The sequence below is a fragment of the Triturus cristatus genome, chromosome 4_2 (assembly GCF_964204655.1).
Source record: "Triturus cristatus chromosome 4_2, aTriCri1.1, whole genome shotgun sequence".
Classification (NCBI taxonomy): domain Eukaryota; kingdom Metazoa; phylum Chordata; class Amphibia; order Caudata; family Salamandridae; genus Triturus; species Triturus cristatus.
The window spans coordinates 638,895,443-638,913,259 of NC_140586.1; the positions used below are offsets into that span (position 1 = coordinate 638,895,443).

General features: G+C 46.0%; 1 protein-coding gene across 1 annotated transcript in view; it reads left to right on the forward strand.

Annotated features, from left to right (window-relative positions):
• Nucleotides 1-17,817, forward strand: part of DNAI4 (dynein axonemal intermediate chain 4) — a 365,428-nt gene that overhangs the window by 92,650 nt on the left and 254,961 nt on the right. The window contains exon 3 of the mRNA XM_085600143.1: nucleotides 5,267-5,454. Coding sequence (XP_085456269.1) covers nucleotides 5,267-5,454 — 188 coding nt within the window. The remainder of the gene's footprint in view (nucleotides 1-5,266; nucleotides 5,455-17,817) is intronic.

Consider the following 17,817-nt stretch of genomic DNA (forward strand, 5'->3'; position numbering starts at 1 on the left):
TCTGATTTCTTATTTGAAAAGTTATTGTGTGGACGAGTGCTGGGGATTTGCAAATCAATTTAATGAGGCATTTTGCAAACTCTGTGAGATCAGTAAGTTCCAAATCACCAGTTCATAAAGACTGAATATCTGCCTCTGTCCAACACTGCAGCGTCAGTGCTGCAGCTGCTATGATGTGGATCCTTTCAGCTGAAAAGGTTCCACTACACTAGCATACCAGTCGGCAGCAGTCACAGTATTTTGTCACCGGATGGGTTGTTTCTGGAAGTCCCAATCGTCTATACCGCAAAATGGGTAAAAAGGTGCCGCCCATTAATAAAATATGAGCAATTTTAATTGGTTCCAAGTTTACACCCCTTGACATCACCAAATTTGTCAGACCACTCTGTTCCATTGGTCGCTGTCTATAGGATGAGATGATGTAGTAAGTAAAATGTATACAGATCCGGAAGAATTGAGTAATCCATTACTCGCAATTTCCTTAGAGACACGTTGGTTTAATCATACTATCATTGTAGGATTTAGAAAGTAGGCAATTTCATGCTCTCATGCTTTGGCTGTCAGTTCTCAAGCATTTGCTCTATGAAGAAGAGCCAGTGGGTCTTGCTTTAATGTTATAGCACAACATTTGTGCATGTCTGTGTTTGCACAAGTTGGCACCATAAATCAAAAACAATGGTTGTTCAGTTTTGGGGAAATTGGAAGTATGAAAGGATGTTCCCATGCTTTAGTAAGCATTTCAAAGAAACAAGGCATGTGTGTCTCCTGCACTGTCTGCACGGCTAAATCCTCAGCTATGCGCAAAGGCCATAAGGCTTTCACATTATTCTTTACTACAACTGGTTTTGAAAAGAGACCAGTAAAACTAAAGATGCTGCACCATGATGGGGTTTGATGCTGTGGCTGCCTTGCCACTCAACAATACTCTACATCCCCCAAACAGTTTACTCCTAGATTTTCAGACTCATGTCGTTCTTGCGTCTAAGCTGCCACTCTAGGAGCTCAGAATGTCAAATCTCAGAAATTATTTTATTGCCGCAACAAAACATGGCTTTGTATTTCTCTTTGCTAATGATGATATCCCAAGGCTCTTTCTCTCCCTTCTAGACATGGGAGATGATGGGCGCTGTGACACAGGAGTAATGGCTCTTAATTTCCACTTCAACTACCAGATACATTCTGACTGAGCAATTTGGGATACAGCAGGCCATAGGAACCTGAGAAAAGTTGGTAGATGTGTGCTTCCCGTGATTAAGGGGCCTAGTAACCACAACATAATGACAAACTCGGAGGAGGGGGTTGAGACGTAAAGTGGTCTTATCCTCACAGTACTGAGAATCTCACTTAGGAACTGGCTAAAATATGCTAGAACTCAGGAGATGCCGTGAACATTTGCCTGCCGTAAGGGGTCGCTTGGAGACAGCATTTGGTAGCATCTCTAACAACTATGGGTGGGCATGGTTGACAGGATCATGTCTGCCAAAATGCACAAAAGTCATATGAAAGCAAGCTCCCTCTTTTTCTAAAAGCAGAGCAAGAAAGAAATCAATCCGGTATCCTGTGTCCTTACAGTATACACAGAATTAGAAATCCATAGAATCATATTTTTACTGTCTCTTGATCTTCCCTGGCATGCAACGTGACTGAGACTGCAAAGGGAAATGGGAAGGGCGAGCATTGTTAATTTAGCATGTTCTCCATCACAAGACGTTGACTTTGGAGTTGACTGAAATATATATTTGCAGGTTCTTCAGGTTGTGATCATCTGGGTGTTATCAAAGGCTCTTCTTATTCAAACTCTGTAACAACTGCATCTTCTGTTTGAAACCGTTCTTATCATTTGAAGTGGCATGTCACCCTTGGCATGTGAGCTACACTGCCTCAAGCTATAACTTTTCGAAAACCAATTGCTCAGTAAATTGGGTAACATCAAGACATGACAGGAAATTACACGCCCATGCCTAAAAAAACCTCAAACTGGGAGAGAAGCCATGAATGCTTACTAATTCATCTAAAAACAGGGCCGGCTTTAGCGCTGGCGGCACTTTGTGCGACAATATCTGTTGGCGCCCCCCTCCCCCAATGACCACCTCTGCCACAGATTCCCTTACCACTGTCCCTTAACTGGGCCCCTCAAGTCTTCAGAGCCACTGCCTCTGGGATTCATTTAGTTTTATAGCACCACTCATACCAGTGTAAGGTGTCAGAGTACTTTACATCACACACTCATTGCACAGAGGCAATCATAGGTGTGTAAATCAGTGTATAGGAAATGTTACATTAGACAGGTCTACAATGTGTAGTGTAGGAGTAATGTCATCAATACTGGTAGGCGATATAATTTGAATCCTTATTCTGGAAAGGCACAAACTCAGAATTTAAAATGTAACACCATTGTTAGGGGTTCTCTTTAATAACAAGAATTGTTTTCCACCCAAATGAAACCTTTTGGCAAGATTAGGATAATGAAAGACTGGGCAAAAAACATATAGCTCTAACATATACCTTGCAGTTTACACACAGCTCTTTGATGATAGTTAATAGCTCAATGTTCTATATTACGATTTTGACTTACGAACAACAAGTAACAAAAGGAGCTGTCCTACAGAAGCAGTAACCCACTGACCTATTTACATTACATCCACTTTGTAATCTGCGTGGTACACGTTCTTAGCAGCAGCCATTTTAACCCTCTGCGCTACCTTTGGATGAGTCAAAACTTCCACTGGACAAACCTGCGGTCTCTTTCCAGGAACATGATAAATCACCGGAGTTATATTGACGTTTTAATTGATGCCTACAAAAATTGCTGGAGTCAAAGAATGTAGTTTGGTTTGCCCTGTTCCCATCATTCACTGGGACAGATACAGACTAATTTGCATGTAGCCTGGTTCTGAGCTGGGATGGTGCAGTGAGCTAAAAAACGGTGATGGATTAAAACCATGATCTCTTGACTTGGTAAGAGTATTCTGCATCATTCAGAAACTCTGTCCATCACCACCCCCTTTTTCCCAAATCGGAGTCAAAGAATGCAGCAGCAGGTTGGTGTTTTTAAAATGATATTACTTGTAAAAATGACGCCCTACCCCAAGTCAGCACCCGGTGCGGTGGCACCGATCGCACCACCCTAGTGCAGGCCCTGTCTAAAAATCACAGAATATTATCAACTATGGTTGGTCAGTCATTACCTGCCATACATGAGCCTGGAATAAACTATTAACCAAAATCAATTTTGTTCTGAGCCATAGTCTGTTCTGGACAAAGCCTCCTCTGTTTCGGAATACTTTGAGAAAAGCATTGCTAACCTACAGTCTAATAACCTTTATTAGAACATTGGAATATTGAGCGTTCTATTGAAAACAATAGAGTGCTCCGGGCTCCTAATGGCCGGTAGAAGCCGGAGAATCAACACTCCGATGTTTAACAAAAGCCTCATGGATTTCAACCCCCCTCGGGCAGCGTGAGGCTTTTGTTTTATAAATTTGATCATTCTGCCCTCTAAGGGCGGAATGTTCTAATAGCCTTAGAGCCTTCTGTAACAGAATCTACTGGCGATTAAAGGCCCACTCCCTTTTTAAAGGCCCTCATCTTCGGCTTGGGCCTTTAACGCTGGAGTGGGCTTTTAACCCCTTCAGCACGGCGCGGATTACCGCGCTGTGCTTAAGGGTTCGTGCGCGGGCGGGGCCATGACGGAGCGGTTCCGTCCTCCGCACAGCGCAACCGATGCGCATGACGGAACCACTCCGTCATGCGCATCGAAGGGGTTAATGGCTCGTAGAGCCTTCTATGGTGGGCTCTAAGTCTATAATAACTTCTTAATTTAAATATTGGCACATGCAGAAAAATCCATCAAGGCTAATTACTGGCCAAAACATTTACAAAGAGGAATGGATGCCTAGGTAGAACATACATTTTTAATAGGGTACATTCTTAAGAACCAAATTTACGCTTGTGTCTGTGTTGTCAAGAATTTAATGGCAATTACCTGGGAACTCACTTATATTTGAAAAGTATTGATTATCGCTCAAGTTTTGCCAGCTGAAATATTTCATTTCTTCGTCCCACTGGTAGAGGAGGTGGACTTAAAAAATCTCTACTTCTCCTATCTTCTTCGTGCATGGAATTATAGTACAAAAAACATGGCAACATTCAGTTACAATTTTTTTAATCAACTACACCAATTAAGGTGTTTTATCACTGACTCTAAAGTGTTGATTGCATCCCCCATATATAGCAGAACATTTTCAGCAGTGACTACCCTCTGCTGATAGTCTTTTCTTCAGTACTTAATTTGTGAAATAACAAGTGGCGGTGCCAAACGTTTTCTCGGAAGCCAGCATCCAGTGGCATCAAAGATCAGAGTGCCGAATACCAAGGCCCTGTAGTTTTTTATTACATCTCATCCCTTTGGCTTCCACCACCAGCCACACCTGCCCCTTTATCTCACTTTAGTAGGCTCTTTTGCATCCCTGCATTCTCCCTTTGACACTGTTTTTCGGTCTTTCGCCTCCTTTTTTCCCGCTTTTGTGTTTGCTCCCTCTTGCTTTGGGTCAAAGTCTGATGGGGCAAAAGGTAAATGCTTCCAAAAATGAGGGCCGGTTGGCCCCCCCTGCAACCACCGGCTCAAATTAAGCACTGCATTCTCTTCAATGCTGCAACGAGCGCTGCACACTGGACTCATTTCGGATGATACAACTACAGCCAACTTGTCAGCCCTGCAAAATCCTAAATCCACCCTTGCATGCTTTATCCAGAGTGTTGTAATACTGGGAAGTACATAATGATAAAATCAGTTGTCCTGCTGTTGTCTGTGACCACTCTTTCCCCCGAAAAAACGCACGTGTCCGAATTAAGGAGTTTAGGGAGTGAAGTTTCATTATCAGCATTGTTGAGATTTTAATATAAGATACTGAAATCTGACTGTGAAGGGTAGAAATCACATAAAGTAGAGCTCATGCCTTATTTGACAGAAGTCCTTCTTAATATAATTATTCATAATTGTGGGGGGAAAAGAATGCAAGACCGTACGCATGTAAATATCTCTAAATACTACCGTTTACCTTTGCACCTAATGACCAGTTTTCACCTGCACTTTCTTTCGTAAGAAATTCTATTTCCCAGTTCTGTATTAAAAAGAAATGCACTGTAATGCCGTGACCACTGAATTACAGCCAAGTAGATGAGCCATTTTATTGTGAATAACAAAATTAGGTTTTGCTGTGCCTGATTTCAATGAAGCAACTCGCCGTATGTGTGTGTTTTACAGGTTTTTGATGACCAAGGGTTTGATGTTACACCACGCCCGCTATTCCTACCGGAACCAGGAGCTTCTCAAAGTAAACAAAATAAGATATTTGCTACACCGGATATTTCAGGAGGCACAGCATCTGACATCCTATCCACCATCTCTCTTCAGACTGGTGTCACTGCCAGCTTTATGGGGCCATTCACAAGGTGTGTATTTTTGGTAAACCTTTTTGTTGGATTTTACAGGTATCATACAGGTTATACAGCAAGCAGTGATGTTAATCATGGCGTTGCATTCATCATTGAGAGATTCATAATGAGTACCTGCATGTCTACTGGTGGATGGCGGGCGTGCCGCCCTGCTGGTGAATAGCAGGTTGAGGGGTAAGCCTGTATGGGGGTGTCCATAAGGTGAAAGGAAAGAGCCTATCATTCCCCGATAGCAGGTGTTAGACCTATGTTGTCTATGTGTGACAATGTAAAGGGGCGATCCGTGGGTGTAACCAAACTGGGAATATATAACTCAGGGGGTTGGGGGCGGGGGGGGAAATGGGGGCATAGCTCCTCTTAGGTCCACTATTAATAGGCGGCTGCTTCTTGTCAGCGCCAGTCGGACAGTCTACTGAGGGTGGTCAGAGGGGTGGCTCACTTCAAGGGGGGCCTGTGAGGGTAGGGGTGTGCTAGGGTCTGGCTCTGTTTGGGTGGCTCGGGGAATCTCCCTGGGGGTAGCCTGTGTGTGCACAAAGTCATGGAGGAGCATTGACCACTTCATCGATATGGGGTTTCGTCGCACGCCGCGTGCCTCCTCCTGCCTGATGATGTCTTCTTCGGCCGCACCCCATTTCTTGACCGCTCCCCACCATGCGTTGATTGGGGTACCGCTTGGTGAGCACCAGTGCATAGCTATGCTTCGTTTTGCGAGGAGAAGGGCGAGCACTGCAGATTTGGTTTCTACTCTTCGTTGTTTGTGTCGATTAAAAATGCCCAGGGCGCTTGCCTCCCATGTATCGAGTCCCACCAGGCCCGTGACCGACTGTAGTGTGGAATGTATTGTTGCCCAAAAGGCTTGTAGTGTGGGACAGGTCCAGAACATGTGGATAAATGGGGCATCAGGTGTGTGGCAGCGGGGGCAGTCAAATTGTGTCGCTGGGAAAAAATGCTTAAGCCGCGCTGGCGTGAGGTAAGCGCGGTGTAGTATGTTGAATTGAATGTTTTTGAACCTTTGGTTGCGGGACATTTTTTTGTGGTGTTCTAGGGCGGTGAGCCACTCCTTGTCATGGAGCGTTCGATGAAACTCCTCTTCCCAGTGAAGTCGGAGTCGTGTGCGTATAAGTTCCATGATGGATTTATATATCCACGTAACGAGGTGTCTCCCTGTCCCCATGTGTAGGAGTGTGTATAATACCGGGTGTGTCACGGGTTCTCCATCTGCAAGATTCCACGTCTTTCTGCAGTCAGCCACCAGCTGTCTGTGAAGTAAGAATTGGCCTGCCGGCAGCCCACTCTCTTCCGTCAATTCCGTGAACGACATTAGCTGCCCATCAGTGAATAGGGTTTCTATCTCGGTGAGCGTGTGGTCCGTCCACACTTGCAGTTCACCCGCGGTGTAGTGCCCATGTCCCTTGGGGACGCCTGCTAGCGGCAATAATGGGGAGAACAGGGGCTTCATCCCAGACAGGCGGTGGATGCGGAGGACGCAGGATCTGGCCACTTTGACTAATTTGGAATATGTTGGGTTGGGTTTGGTCCCCGGGAGGAGCATCCATGTCAGTTCTGAAACCGATACGGGTCCTGCCCGGGTTTCCGCTTCCCATAGGTTTCGGCCCGCTGTCCAGCGCGACGGCCATTGCAGCTGGGCTGTAGGCCTCGAAGGACAGAGCTCCCAGCCCTCCTCCGTCTCGTGGCAGCTGTTGCTTTGATAAGGTTTTGATGAGGCTACTCTTCGGCGACCTGTCCCCCATATCAACGAGGTTAGCAAGGAGTCTAGTTCCTGAAAGAAGGAGCGCGGGGGAATAACCGGAATGTTGGCGAAGTAGTAGAGGAGCCGGTGTACCATGATCATTTAGGAGAGGGCTCCCCTTCCTATGGGGGCCAGGGGTAGTGTTTGCCAGAAGTTCACTTGGCTTTTTAACCCTCGGAGGGTCCGGTAGTGGTTGCCCTCCAGAAGGTCTTGTGGTGTGTGATAAAGTCTAATGCCTAGGTATCTTGGGGCGTCCCCTGTCCAGGTTAGCGTAGCGTCTCCTATTCCAACCTCCGAGTGAGGTGCGTCCGGATGTAGGGGGTAAATAGAGGATTTGGCCCAATTCTCATTCAACTCTGCCGCTTTTTCGAAATCAGGGAGCGTGGTCCAAAGAGTGGTGAGGTCTGCCGTTATGTCCCTGACATAGATGAGGAGGTCATCCGCGTACAGGGACACGCTATGCGTGCGGCCCTCCAACGGTATACCCCAAAGTTCGCCCACTTCACGTAGCCATATCTTCCATGGCTATAGCGAATATGACAGTGGATAGGGGGCAACCCTGGCGCATTCCACGCATGACCGAGATGGGGGATGAAATGTGTCTACCTATTCTAACCCGCGTAGTGAGCCCGGTGTACAGTAGTCGAGTGTACGTTATAAATTGGGGGCCCAGCCCTACCCGCTGTAAAACCTCAAATAAATACTGCCATACGAGCGTATTGAACGCTTTCTCGAGATCCAGTACAAGGCACGCCGCGTGTGGGAACCTGCCCCACACCTCATCCTGGATCTGGAACAGCCGGCGTAGGTTTTGGGAGGTACTCCTCCCGGGCACGAAACCATTCCGGTCGGGGTGTATTAGACGAGGGAGGACTTCCGTGATTCTGTCCGCAAGGATCCTCCCTAGAACTTTACAATCCGTGGTCAGGAGAGTGATGGGGTGGTACGAGGTCCGCAGCATGGGGTCTCGGTCTGGTTTAAGGAACGTTACCAATATGGACTCCCTCATGGACTGGGGGAAGCAACCCCCTCTCCAGCACTGCTTGAAAGACTGCATCGAGCTGTGGGGCTAGTTGTCGGGAGAAAGTGGTGTACATTTCAATGGGAAAGCCGTCATGACCGGGGACCTTGTTTTTGGCTAGGTGGTGAATGGCGTGTTTGATCTGCCGCTGTAAGCGGTTCGTCTAGGGACTCCCTTTCTTCATCTGTTATCCGCTGTATGGCGTCGGTGTCTAACATGATGCGAATATGTTCCCCTCTAACCTGGGTCGGTTCCCTGTATAGCGTGGCGTAATAGTTGTGGAAGGCTGATAATATGTCTGTTTGTGTGGATAGAATCTCGCCGGTGGCGTTTCTGATGCTAGTGATCGGTTGTGTCTGTGTGTCTTGTTTAGTGAGCCAGGCCAGTAAGGTGCCGGCATGGTTCCCTTCGTGATGGGCTCTAGTAGCGTATGCGCAAAAGTTATATCTCCGCAGGTCTGAGCATGCTTCCGCATATTTAGTTTTGGCTTCTGCTATTTGAACAGGGGGGACCTCTCGCTGGTCCGCTGCTTTAAACAGACGCGCTACTTGCTGCTCGGCGGTCTGCACCACTCTTTCCAGTATTTGCCGCGCCCCTGTGATTTGCCGAATACATGCACCCCTTAAGACCACTTTGAAGGCGTCCCATTCAAGTGTTCTGGATTATGTGGTGCCCGTGTTTTCTAAAAAATAATGTTGGATAGTGTTTGTTTGTTCATGTTGGAACACTGGGTCCGTGAGGCAGTCTCTGGGGAGTCGCCACGTGGGGATCAGGGGTATGGGTGGGTGCCACCCGAGGGTTACAACATGGGCGTCGTGGTCCGATATTACCCTGCCAAAGTAGCCAGAGTGTTGAAGCAAGGGGAGATTCACCCGTGTGTACATGAAGCGGTCCAAGCGGACTCGCAGGTTATGAGGGATAGAGTGGAAGGAGTAGAGCTTAGTTGTCGGATGTGCATGACGCCAAGCATCCGTTAATGACCATTGTGTGGCCCAAGCTCTGAGTTGGGCTGTGTGTACGTGGGCCTGGGAGTCTTTGGCGGGGGTGAGATCGGTCTAGTGTGAGGTCTAGGGAGCAGTTGTAGTCCCCACCTAGGATTCATGGGGAAGGCGTGAATTGCGCCAGGTTCCGAGTCAGGGCCTCCCAGAATGGTGCCTGGTCTGTATTGGGTGCATATATGCTGCCTATTAGTGTGGGGTGGCCATCCAATAGCCCCTCTAGTAGTGCGTATCTCCCCTCAGGATCTACCTTCCGGTCAGTTTCGAGAAAGGGGACTCCCGATCGGATCCAGATCAAAGCTCTCCATGCGTATGCAGAATAGGTCGTGGCACAAAAGGTGCCCCGCCATTTCTTCTGGAGTCTGCTCAGTTCCCCTTAGGTAAGGTGCGTTTCTTGCAATAAAATGACCTGCGCGTGCTGGCGCTTAATATATGCATAAATCGCATAGCGTTTCCTAGCTGTATGTATGCCCCTGACGTTTAGAGTGAGAAATGTGAGATCTGACGTTTCAGTCATGGCGGTTGGCGGGTCATGCTCTTGGGATAAGGGGACTTAGAGGTTACAGAGCCACCCCTCTGTAGCGAATAACTGCAGTCTGATAGCTGCTGTGGAAGTGAGGGCCCCCGCCCGTCATGTTGGAAGGTCATGGTGCAGGGGGAGGGTAAACAAGAACTCTGCGGGATTTGAAACCCAATACAGGGGATCTGCGGCAACGGGCAGCACATCCAAACTGGTATTACCTGGAACCAAAGAACTAAATGAACGGTGGGGAGCTGCCTTGCGGGGCCGCGCATGCCTCCAAGACTTTCTAGCGGGGGGCCCCGGTGTATAGTGAATGGTGCGCCGGTGGGGCGTTGTGCACTGGGACAGACATGGTGGCAGAGTAACGCGTGGTGCAGAGCAGGGCACAGTGCCACAAAGTATGGGTGGGTTCTACAATCCTCAAAGTTAGTGCCTTGCGGGAGTTTCAAATGAGGGTGTCCGTTGTCTGCGGCGTGACTGTTGGCAAGGTGTCAGAGGTCTCATCAGAGCCACTGGAATCATTCGGATCTTCTTCCGGTGTGAAGATATGTGGGGTGCCTTCATGGTCCGACGTGGAGATGGTCGTGGCCAACTCCGCTGCCACTTGAAGCGCCCTCCGGCAGTCTATTATAATCTGCTCTAGGTCTGGAGAGGCCAGCGATTTGCGAAGTGACTGTGTGGTGGGGTGACCCTTTGGTTTCTGGGTGCGGCGACGTGTAGGTTTCCAGGGAATGAGACTTGGCATTCCAGGATATCCGGATGACGGGCCATGTCGCAGGTGCAGTTCCATCCATTGAATGGCCTCTTGTGGATAGGTGAAGAATTGTGTAATGTCTTTGTAGATAATCTTGAGTCGGGCTGGAAATAAAAGCGAGTATTGAACATTCTGGTTGCGAAGTAGTCGCTTTACCTCCAGGAATGACGCCTGTTTAAGCTGCACCGATCTGGAGTAGTCCGGGAAGAGCATGACACGTTTATCCTCCACCATGCTGGGATGATGCTCTCTGGCGGCCCGCAAGTGAAGTAGCTTTACAAGCATGGGGCGGGTAGGTGAGCCTGGAGGGGGGCGGCGCACCGGCACCCTGTGCACCCGTTTAATGGAGAAGTAGGGCGTGAGCTCCTCCCGAGGTGTGAAGGTCTGAAGCCAGAGTTCCATATATGCGATCAGGTCTCTCCCCTCAATCCCCTCAGGTAAGTTCAGTATTCAGAGGTTGCTTCTCCTGGAGCGCCCCTCAAGGTCATCTGCCCGGCCCTCCAGGGTGGCCACGCACGCCTGTAGGTCTTTAATAGAATCTTGGTGTGTTTTGGTTTGAGGCAGTAGTGCGGTGAGCACCTTTTCTCCTTCTGAGACTTTGTCCACCAGCTTGTGATGGTCGTCCCGTAGCAGGCTGAGGTCCGTGGTCAGGGTGCCAAAGCGTTCCTCCGTAGTTATTCGTGAATGCTCTATGGCGGCCAGGACTCTGTCCAGCTTGTCCGACATGTTGTTGGTTGGGTCTGAGTCAGTCTTGGAACCTGTTGGGGCTGGGGACGTCAGCCGGGGCTGATTGACAGCTTGGGCAGCTCCTGTTGCTTTAAGGCGTCCCATGGTTGGAGACGGCGTAGAGGACGCACCAGTGGCACAGTTCATCCCTCCGCTCTGATCCGATTTGAATCTGGCATGGCTGTGTCGCCGTATCCCCGCTGCTTAGGGCCGTTAGGTCTGGCCTCTCTGTGGGGGGAGACTACCTGGCTCCCCCGGTCCGATCCTGGTCTGCTCGTCGCTAAGTCCTCACTGGGCGAGGTGTCGGTCTCTTGTCTCCGCGGGGGGGAGAGGTCTCAAGACTGACTGTCGCAAGGGCCGCAGTGGCCCACTCTTGTGTGTGTGTGTATGGCTCTCCGGGCGTATATGACTCTCTGGGCGTGCGTGGCGTTCGGTGCCTGAGGGTCTGCGTGGGGGTTGGCAAGCCCCAGTCCCGTGGGTCCCCCCGGGCATTCCGTCAGGGGTGTCCTCACCGGACGCAGCCGGGTGCTCGTCGCCCGCCCGCCGGTGCGCTGCTGGGGTGCCTTGGCGGGGCTGGCCGGTGTGTGATGGGTGGGGGAGTGGGGGATTTACAAGGTGTGTTGAGGATGATGTTAAAGGTGTAATTTGGTGCTTCTCAAACATGCAAAATCCAAGTTCCATTTGTGCACTTATGAGTATAGATGTTTTTCACATAAAAATATAATTCAATCATAAGCATAATATGTGCTGTATATGTAGTAACCCAATTTATTGAGCATCAATCTCCCAACAGTGGTTGATAGGGGGTCACACCATGCCTTTCCAAAGCCAGGAGCTTCTATGAGTCACTTCAAAAACTGATTTACCCAAAAAACCTGAGCTAGGTGTAAGTGGTAATATCTAAAAATATAATAGCTGCATGTAAAGTTATTTAACCCATTTACCGCGGCGTAAATTCCGCCGCGGTGCTGGGGAAATAATGAGTGGGTGGGGTTCGGACGGCCCCCGGCCGTCCTCCGCACACACCCACTGTGACGTTGGACGGCAGGGGGCCGTCCTATGCATGCAAGGGGTTAAAAATAAAGTAATTTTCCTTAAACTTTAATTATATGTTCAAATTACAGGTATTCTTCATAGGAAGAAAACGTAGAACTTCATTAGAGTGTTGTTTGTTCAAAACATGCATGAAATGCACTGAATAAGGAATATTGCATGATCACTGTCTAGATCTAAACCTTGGCTTATCTCCAACAAAGTCACATTAAGCCAACCCCTATTATGGAAACACTTTTCTGTGAGGAATCTGTGAGCCATCTTACCCTTTGTGGTTTTCTGTGAGAGTCCATACCAAAGGGAAGACTGCATGTGGTACATAAACCGCACCACCAACATTACAGATAAGAAATATATTAAATGCCCCAATCCAATTTTTGTAAGAGAACAAAATATATTGATTAGGATGAGGCTCAAGGAAGAAAGATGTAGGGATTAGGACTAATCAAAAAAATAAAAGAAAAATATTTAGTATGAACCGAAAGGAAGACAAAATATTAATCTATGCCAATGGGCCACTGTTTTTGACATTCTAACAGTGGCAGCTCCTCCGCTAAGGCGGAGCAATTTCGCCCCACTGCTTTTCAGCAGTGTAAAAAAGTAAGAATAAAATGATAATAACAACATGTTCTAATTGTTTTTCCCCTGCTGAAGCAATTTTGCAGGGAGGGGCTGGACTGCTCTGCTCACAGAGCAGGGGGCAGAGTGATAAGCGCACTCTGCGCATAATGGTTTGGCCGGCTGTCTTGGGCCGGCCAAACAGCCATGCACACTTTGCATGTTCTCCAGCAGCTGTAATAAACAGCCTGGGGGAGAACATGCATAGACTCCCATTACCTGTCTGAGCGCCGAACTATGGCTCTCAGACCAATCACAACGCTGCATTGCAGCATTGTGAACGCCTCTGTGCCTCCTTCTTCCATTCCAGCCGGAAGTGACTCGGAGAGACGACGGAGGAGAGATGCAGTTAAAGGGTAAGTGTATTATTTTTCTTTCTCCTCCCCAGCCGCCCCGCCCCTCCCCGCGTCACCACCCTCGATCCTTGCCAGCCGCCGCTGCATTCTAACACTGACTGTTGGAAGGATTAAGGTTAGAAACAAGTTGGAGTCTATCGTTATGGAGGTCCAAAATGTAGGCACCCCGTGTAGCTAACTAGTTAAGGAGTGAGATCTGCCAAGGATTATCACTTGTCGCAATCAAAAGGTTTACCTGCACACTTTAAACATTTTTGGAATTTGAAATCTTCACCAGAGCAAGCCAAGAAGCTGTAAATGGGCAGTAGTTCCCAAGCCTGGATAGAATATTGTGGCTTTAGCCTGAACAAATATGGTACTGTAGCCATCACAATAACTAGCATTGTGCGTAAGGTCCCAGTTATTTTCTTATTAAAGTGATTATTTAAAGGAATCTGTGAGGCATTAAGCAGTTTTCTCTCAAATCAGTTACACATACGCCGGCAATAATGTGGAGTTTGATCTTTGCACTGTAGTAATGAATATACGTTTAATTGTGCACATGTTCAAAATGTTATTGGTATACTTTCATTTTTACTGGCATGGCACCAATATATTTATATATTATTATGTATGTTTTAGCTATTTTGTTTACATTATTTATGGTGGTAAACCCTCCAAACCTTGATTCTTTATTTTTTATTTATTATCTCATTTAAAGTTTATCCTTACTTTTTATTCTACAGTTACCTAACTCCATTACCATTAGTATATATGCATGTGTGTATCTATCTATATCTATCCATCTGAAATCAAAAAGATTTGAAAAGCGTGCAACTGACAGCCTACACTACGCGGTGCCTCTAAGGGGAACCACCCCTGGTAAATATCCAAATGCAAAAGCAGGAGGCACTCCGAGTCATCAAATGCATAGTATCTGTACTTCAATGTCCATGCATGAAAAAATACATAGGAAGCATAACATGGCAACTACAAAAATGAGTACTCGAACACATACATGCTATTAACAAAATAGATGTCCCATGGGGACCCTTCCCATTGCGAATGATTTACCACCTCCTTTGAGGATGTGGTAAAATATTAATGTTTTGTGACCAGATTTCAGTCACAAAACATTAATACATACCTTAAAGATTTTGCATCTGAAAGGGACGACCTTCCAGATAAAAATACTGTATGTATTTATTTCCCAAAACCAAGTAGCAATTCATTAAGTTTCAATAACACCTTACAGAATCGCAGATTGTGTTTGGTGAAATAAAAATGCCCTTTTGCAGTCAGCAAGCTTACGATCTTACAAAGTGGAACCTTAACGACCACAAAAAAGATTCGTTCATGAGGACACCACTTCCCCCCCATGAGCAGAAGCCTTTCAATTGATTCCTCAGTGTTCACCACATATTCAACACAGAGGTCCATGAGCAGCCGGAGCACGGAGATTCTGTACCCATGACAGAAATGTGCAACCACAACAAGGTGATGGATGGTGTGCTTGAATTATTCCATCCACAGGCAATCGCTCAATCTGCACCCCAATCCATCATCACGACAAAATGTGGCACAAATGAGCACCACGCCGCTGGAACTGGAGCTCTACAACTGAATTCTTTTCCTTTAGAGGTGACCACAATGATGGGTTTCATTTTGTCATAGAAATTATGGTTATCACTCTGGAAAGCTACAATGATGAGACATTTTCTTTAAATTCTCAAAAAGCTACCTCATTTGTGTGAGAAATGTCTAGCAGGCTGCGTGAAACATGCCCTTTTAACAGCAGGAGCAGTCTGTCCGTTGATTCCCCAGTGGTCTACCTTAGCTCCACCACAGATCTCTTATAAACAACTCGTGTGATACCATTCTGTATTGATGACAATATGGGTGCCATGTTGCTGAACAGGCGGTGTCCTCTTAAAAGCCCTTCCTATAAAGCAGGCTGAAGTAAATGGGCCCTGTGGTGTTAATTCAGAAATGAAACCAGCTGGTTAAAGATATTTGAGGGAAGATGTACATCTTTAGCCATTTATGGTATAATATATTGTTAGAGGTCTACAAATGGTAATGCAAGAGATTCTGCTCCAAGACCATCATCTCCTGTCCATGTTTCATCAGACTATCCATCCTCTTTCTCGCTTAAAACCTTCTATACCCACCTTTGGTGGGTATAGAAGCGTTTTTAATCTTCCATTTAAAAATGTGCTGTAGATTTTTAGTTGCAGGAAGCTATTTACAGATTGAGCTCATAACATGAATGGCTAGCCTTTAAAGTGAGTAGGTATGTGTTCCTATATGTAGCCAACACTTCAAAGAAGAGGCTATTTGGGCTTTGTACTTTGTTCCACTTATTTTTGTAAGTTGTTTCATATTCCTGCATGAGTGTACGCTGGCTTCAAAATGTATTGCATTGTGCGTTAAATACATAACCTGTATTAAAACACATAATAAAATATATTTACTTTCTTTAGAAATTTTTCACAGCATACCTTATAAATGACCACATATAAATATACAGGGGCAGCTCCTCAGTTTGAACGGAGAAGCATTGCCCCACAAACAAAGCCCCTGGCCAGAGCTGAGCTGAAAAGTAAAATGCTAATAAGGTTTATTTATTACCATTTTATTTTTCAGCCACCGACCTGTCCCGAACTGAGCGTCAGGACGGGGCTGGGCCATTGCTGCAGAGTGGCAGCGGGGAGCTTTGTGCTCTCAAGTTTAAAATGCACATGTCTATTTGGCCACCTATTTAGCGACGGCTAGCCAGGCATACGCATTTTAAACCTCTCTAACCCAGCTGTTTTAAGACAGCTGGGTTATAGAAAACAAAGTCCTCCAGTACGCTTGTGAGTGCTGATAAAGGCCACTCCCACTAATCCTAGCCCTGCTCTCATGCTGCGTGAGTGCAGCGCCAGGATTAGCTTGAAAATTGGGAGCCTTCCTACCTCGAGGAGAGAAAGATCGAGGAGGACCTTGCGCTCCAAGAAAAGGTAAGTGCCTTTTATTTTAATTGTTTTGTATGCCCCTCTGTACCACCACTTTCATGACCTGCCAGCAGCCACTGCAAACATAATTAATTAAAACATTTCAAAATAAGCAATGTTGTAAATCAGGCAGAAAATTGGGGGTACTTTTTTAAAATACAGAACTGCCATGGACTACATAACACTTGGAATACTTCCAAAATATAAATAAAATAACTGTTTTTAGGGACTCATTTATTTCAGGAACTTGTAGTACACAAGGTAAGAATCTTTCATGTACACATTCGGCCTTCTGCACAGGAAAGGGAATGATTTGAAAGTGGTCTTATCATCTGCATCTCCTCCAGTGCAGCCCCCTTCTGTGAGCTAGAAGAACATTCTACTTCTTTATTTGAACTCTGTGATTTTCTCAGGAAGTTGTTATGAAAAGAAGGCATAATGATATATGGACTAATACAGTAACAAGGTATGCCTCAAGTAATAGCTATGCATCTCTTGGCTAGATAATGATTAGTTTTCAGTATTTTTGTTCGTGTGCATCTGCCTTATTTACAGTCCATTTCTTCACATATTTCCAAAGCAGGTATTTGTGTAATCAAATAAGAAATCATGTAGAACAATAAAAAGAAGAATAAAAATGTATCGAACGGAGGCAACACAAGTTTTCGGATCAAAGGCTGCTTTGATATAGACATCAATATGTATGTATATATTAACTATATATCTATATATCTATACATATGTATGTATGTATATATATATATATATATATATATCCCCAAATAAAACCCACTGTCATCACAGTTCAAAGCAGGCACCGGCAACACGGCATCTGGGAAAGATGTTTAATTAGGCAGTAATAAACACTGGACAATGCGTTTCGGTGGACACAGCCACCTTGATCACGATTATATTCACTTAAAAAACCATAGGTTTCAGGGGCGTTATAGTTAGCTGGACTTTTCACTCGTACAAAACCATTGAAATTCCCCCGTTATAGTTAGTTCAGCTAACTATAACTCGCGCGCCCGCAATGCACTGCTGATCACGTCACATATTACATCACTCATTACATGGTCAGTGACATCACTCATGACATCCCTGATGACATCTCAAATGACATCACTGATGACATCACTGATTACATCATCCAGTGAATGTGTGTTTTTCTGAAAATTACATATGTTTTATATATGTATTTCTCAAGGTCGATGGAAGAATAAATGGGTATATAAGTGTCTAAATGGATGATTTGTTTTTGAAAAATTGATTGTATAACTGACTGATTAAGTGTATCTTAGTGAATACATGGCTTAGTGAGTAATGTTTAAATATGTAAATATCTGTATCAGTCTCTCACTTTGTGTATAAGTGGCTGCATGGGTTAGTGAGTAGCTACATGAGTGTCTATATAGGTTATTAGTTGGTTTTTTGAGTATCAGTATGAGTGTCTGAGTGTCTGTATGGTTCGGTGGGGGGTATTACGTAGTGCATAGGTGCATGAATGAGTGACTCACTGTTTGTATGAGTTGAAGACAGCATGTGTGCAGGACTGTATGGGTGGATGAGTGTGTGCATGGGTGTGT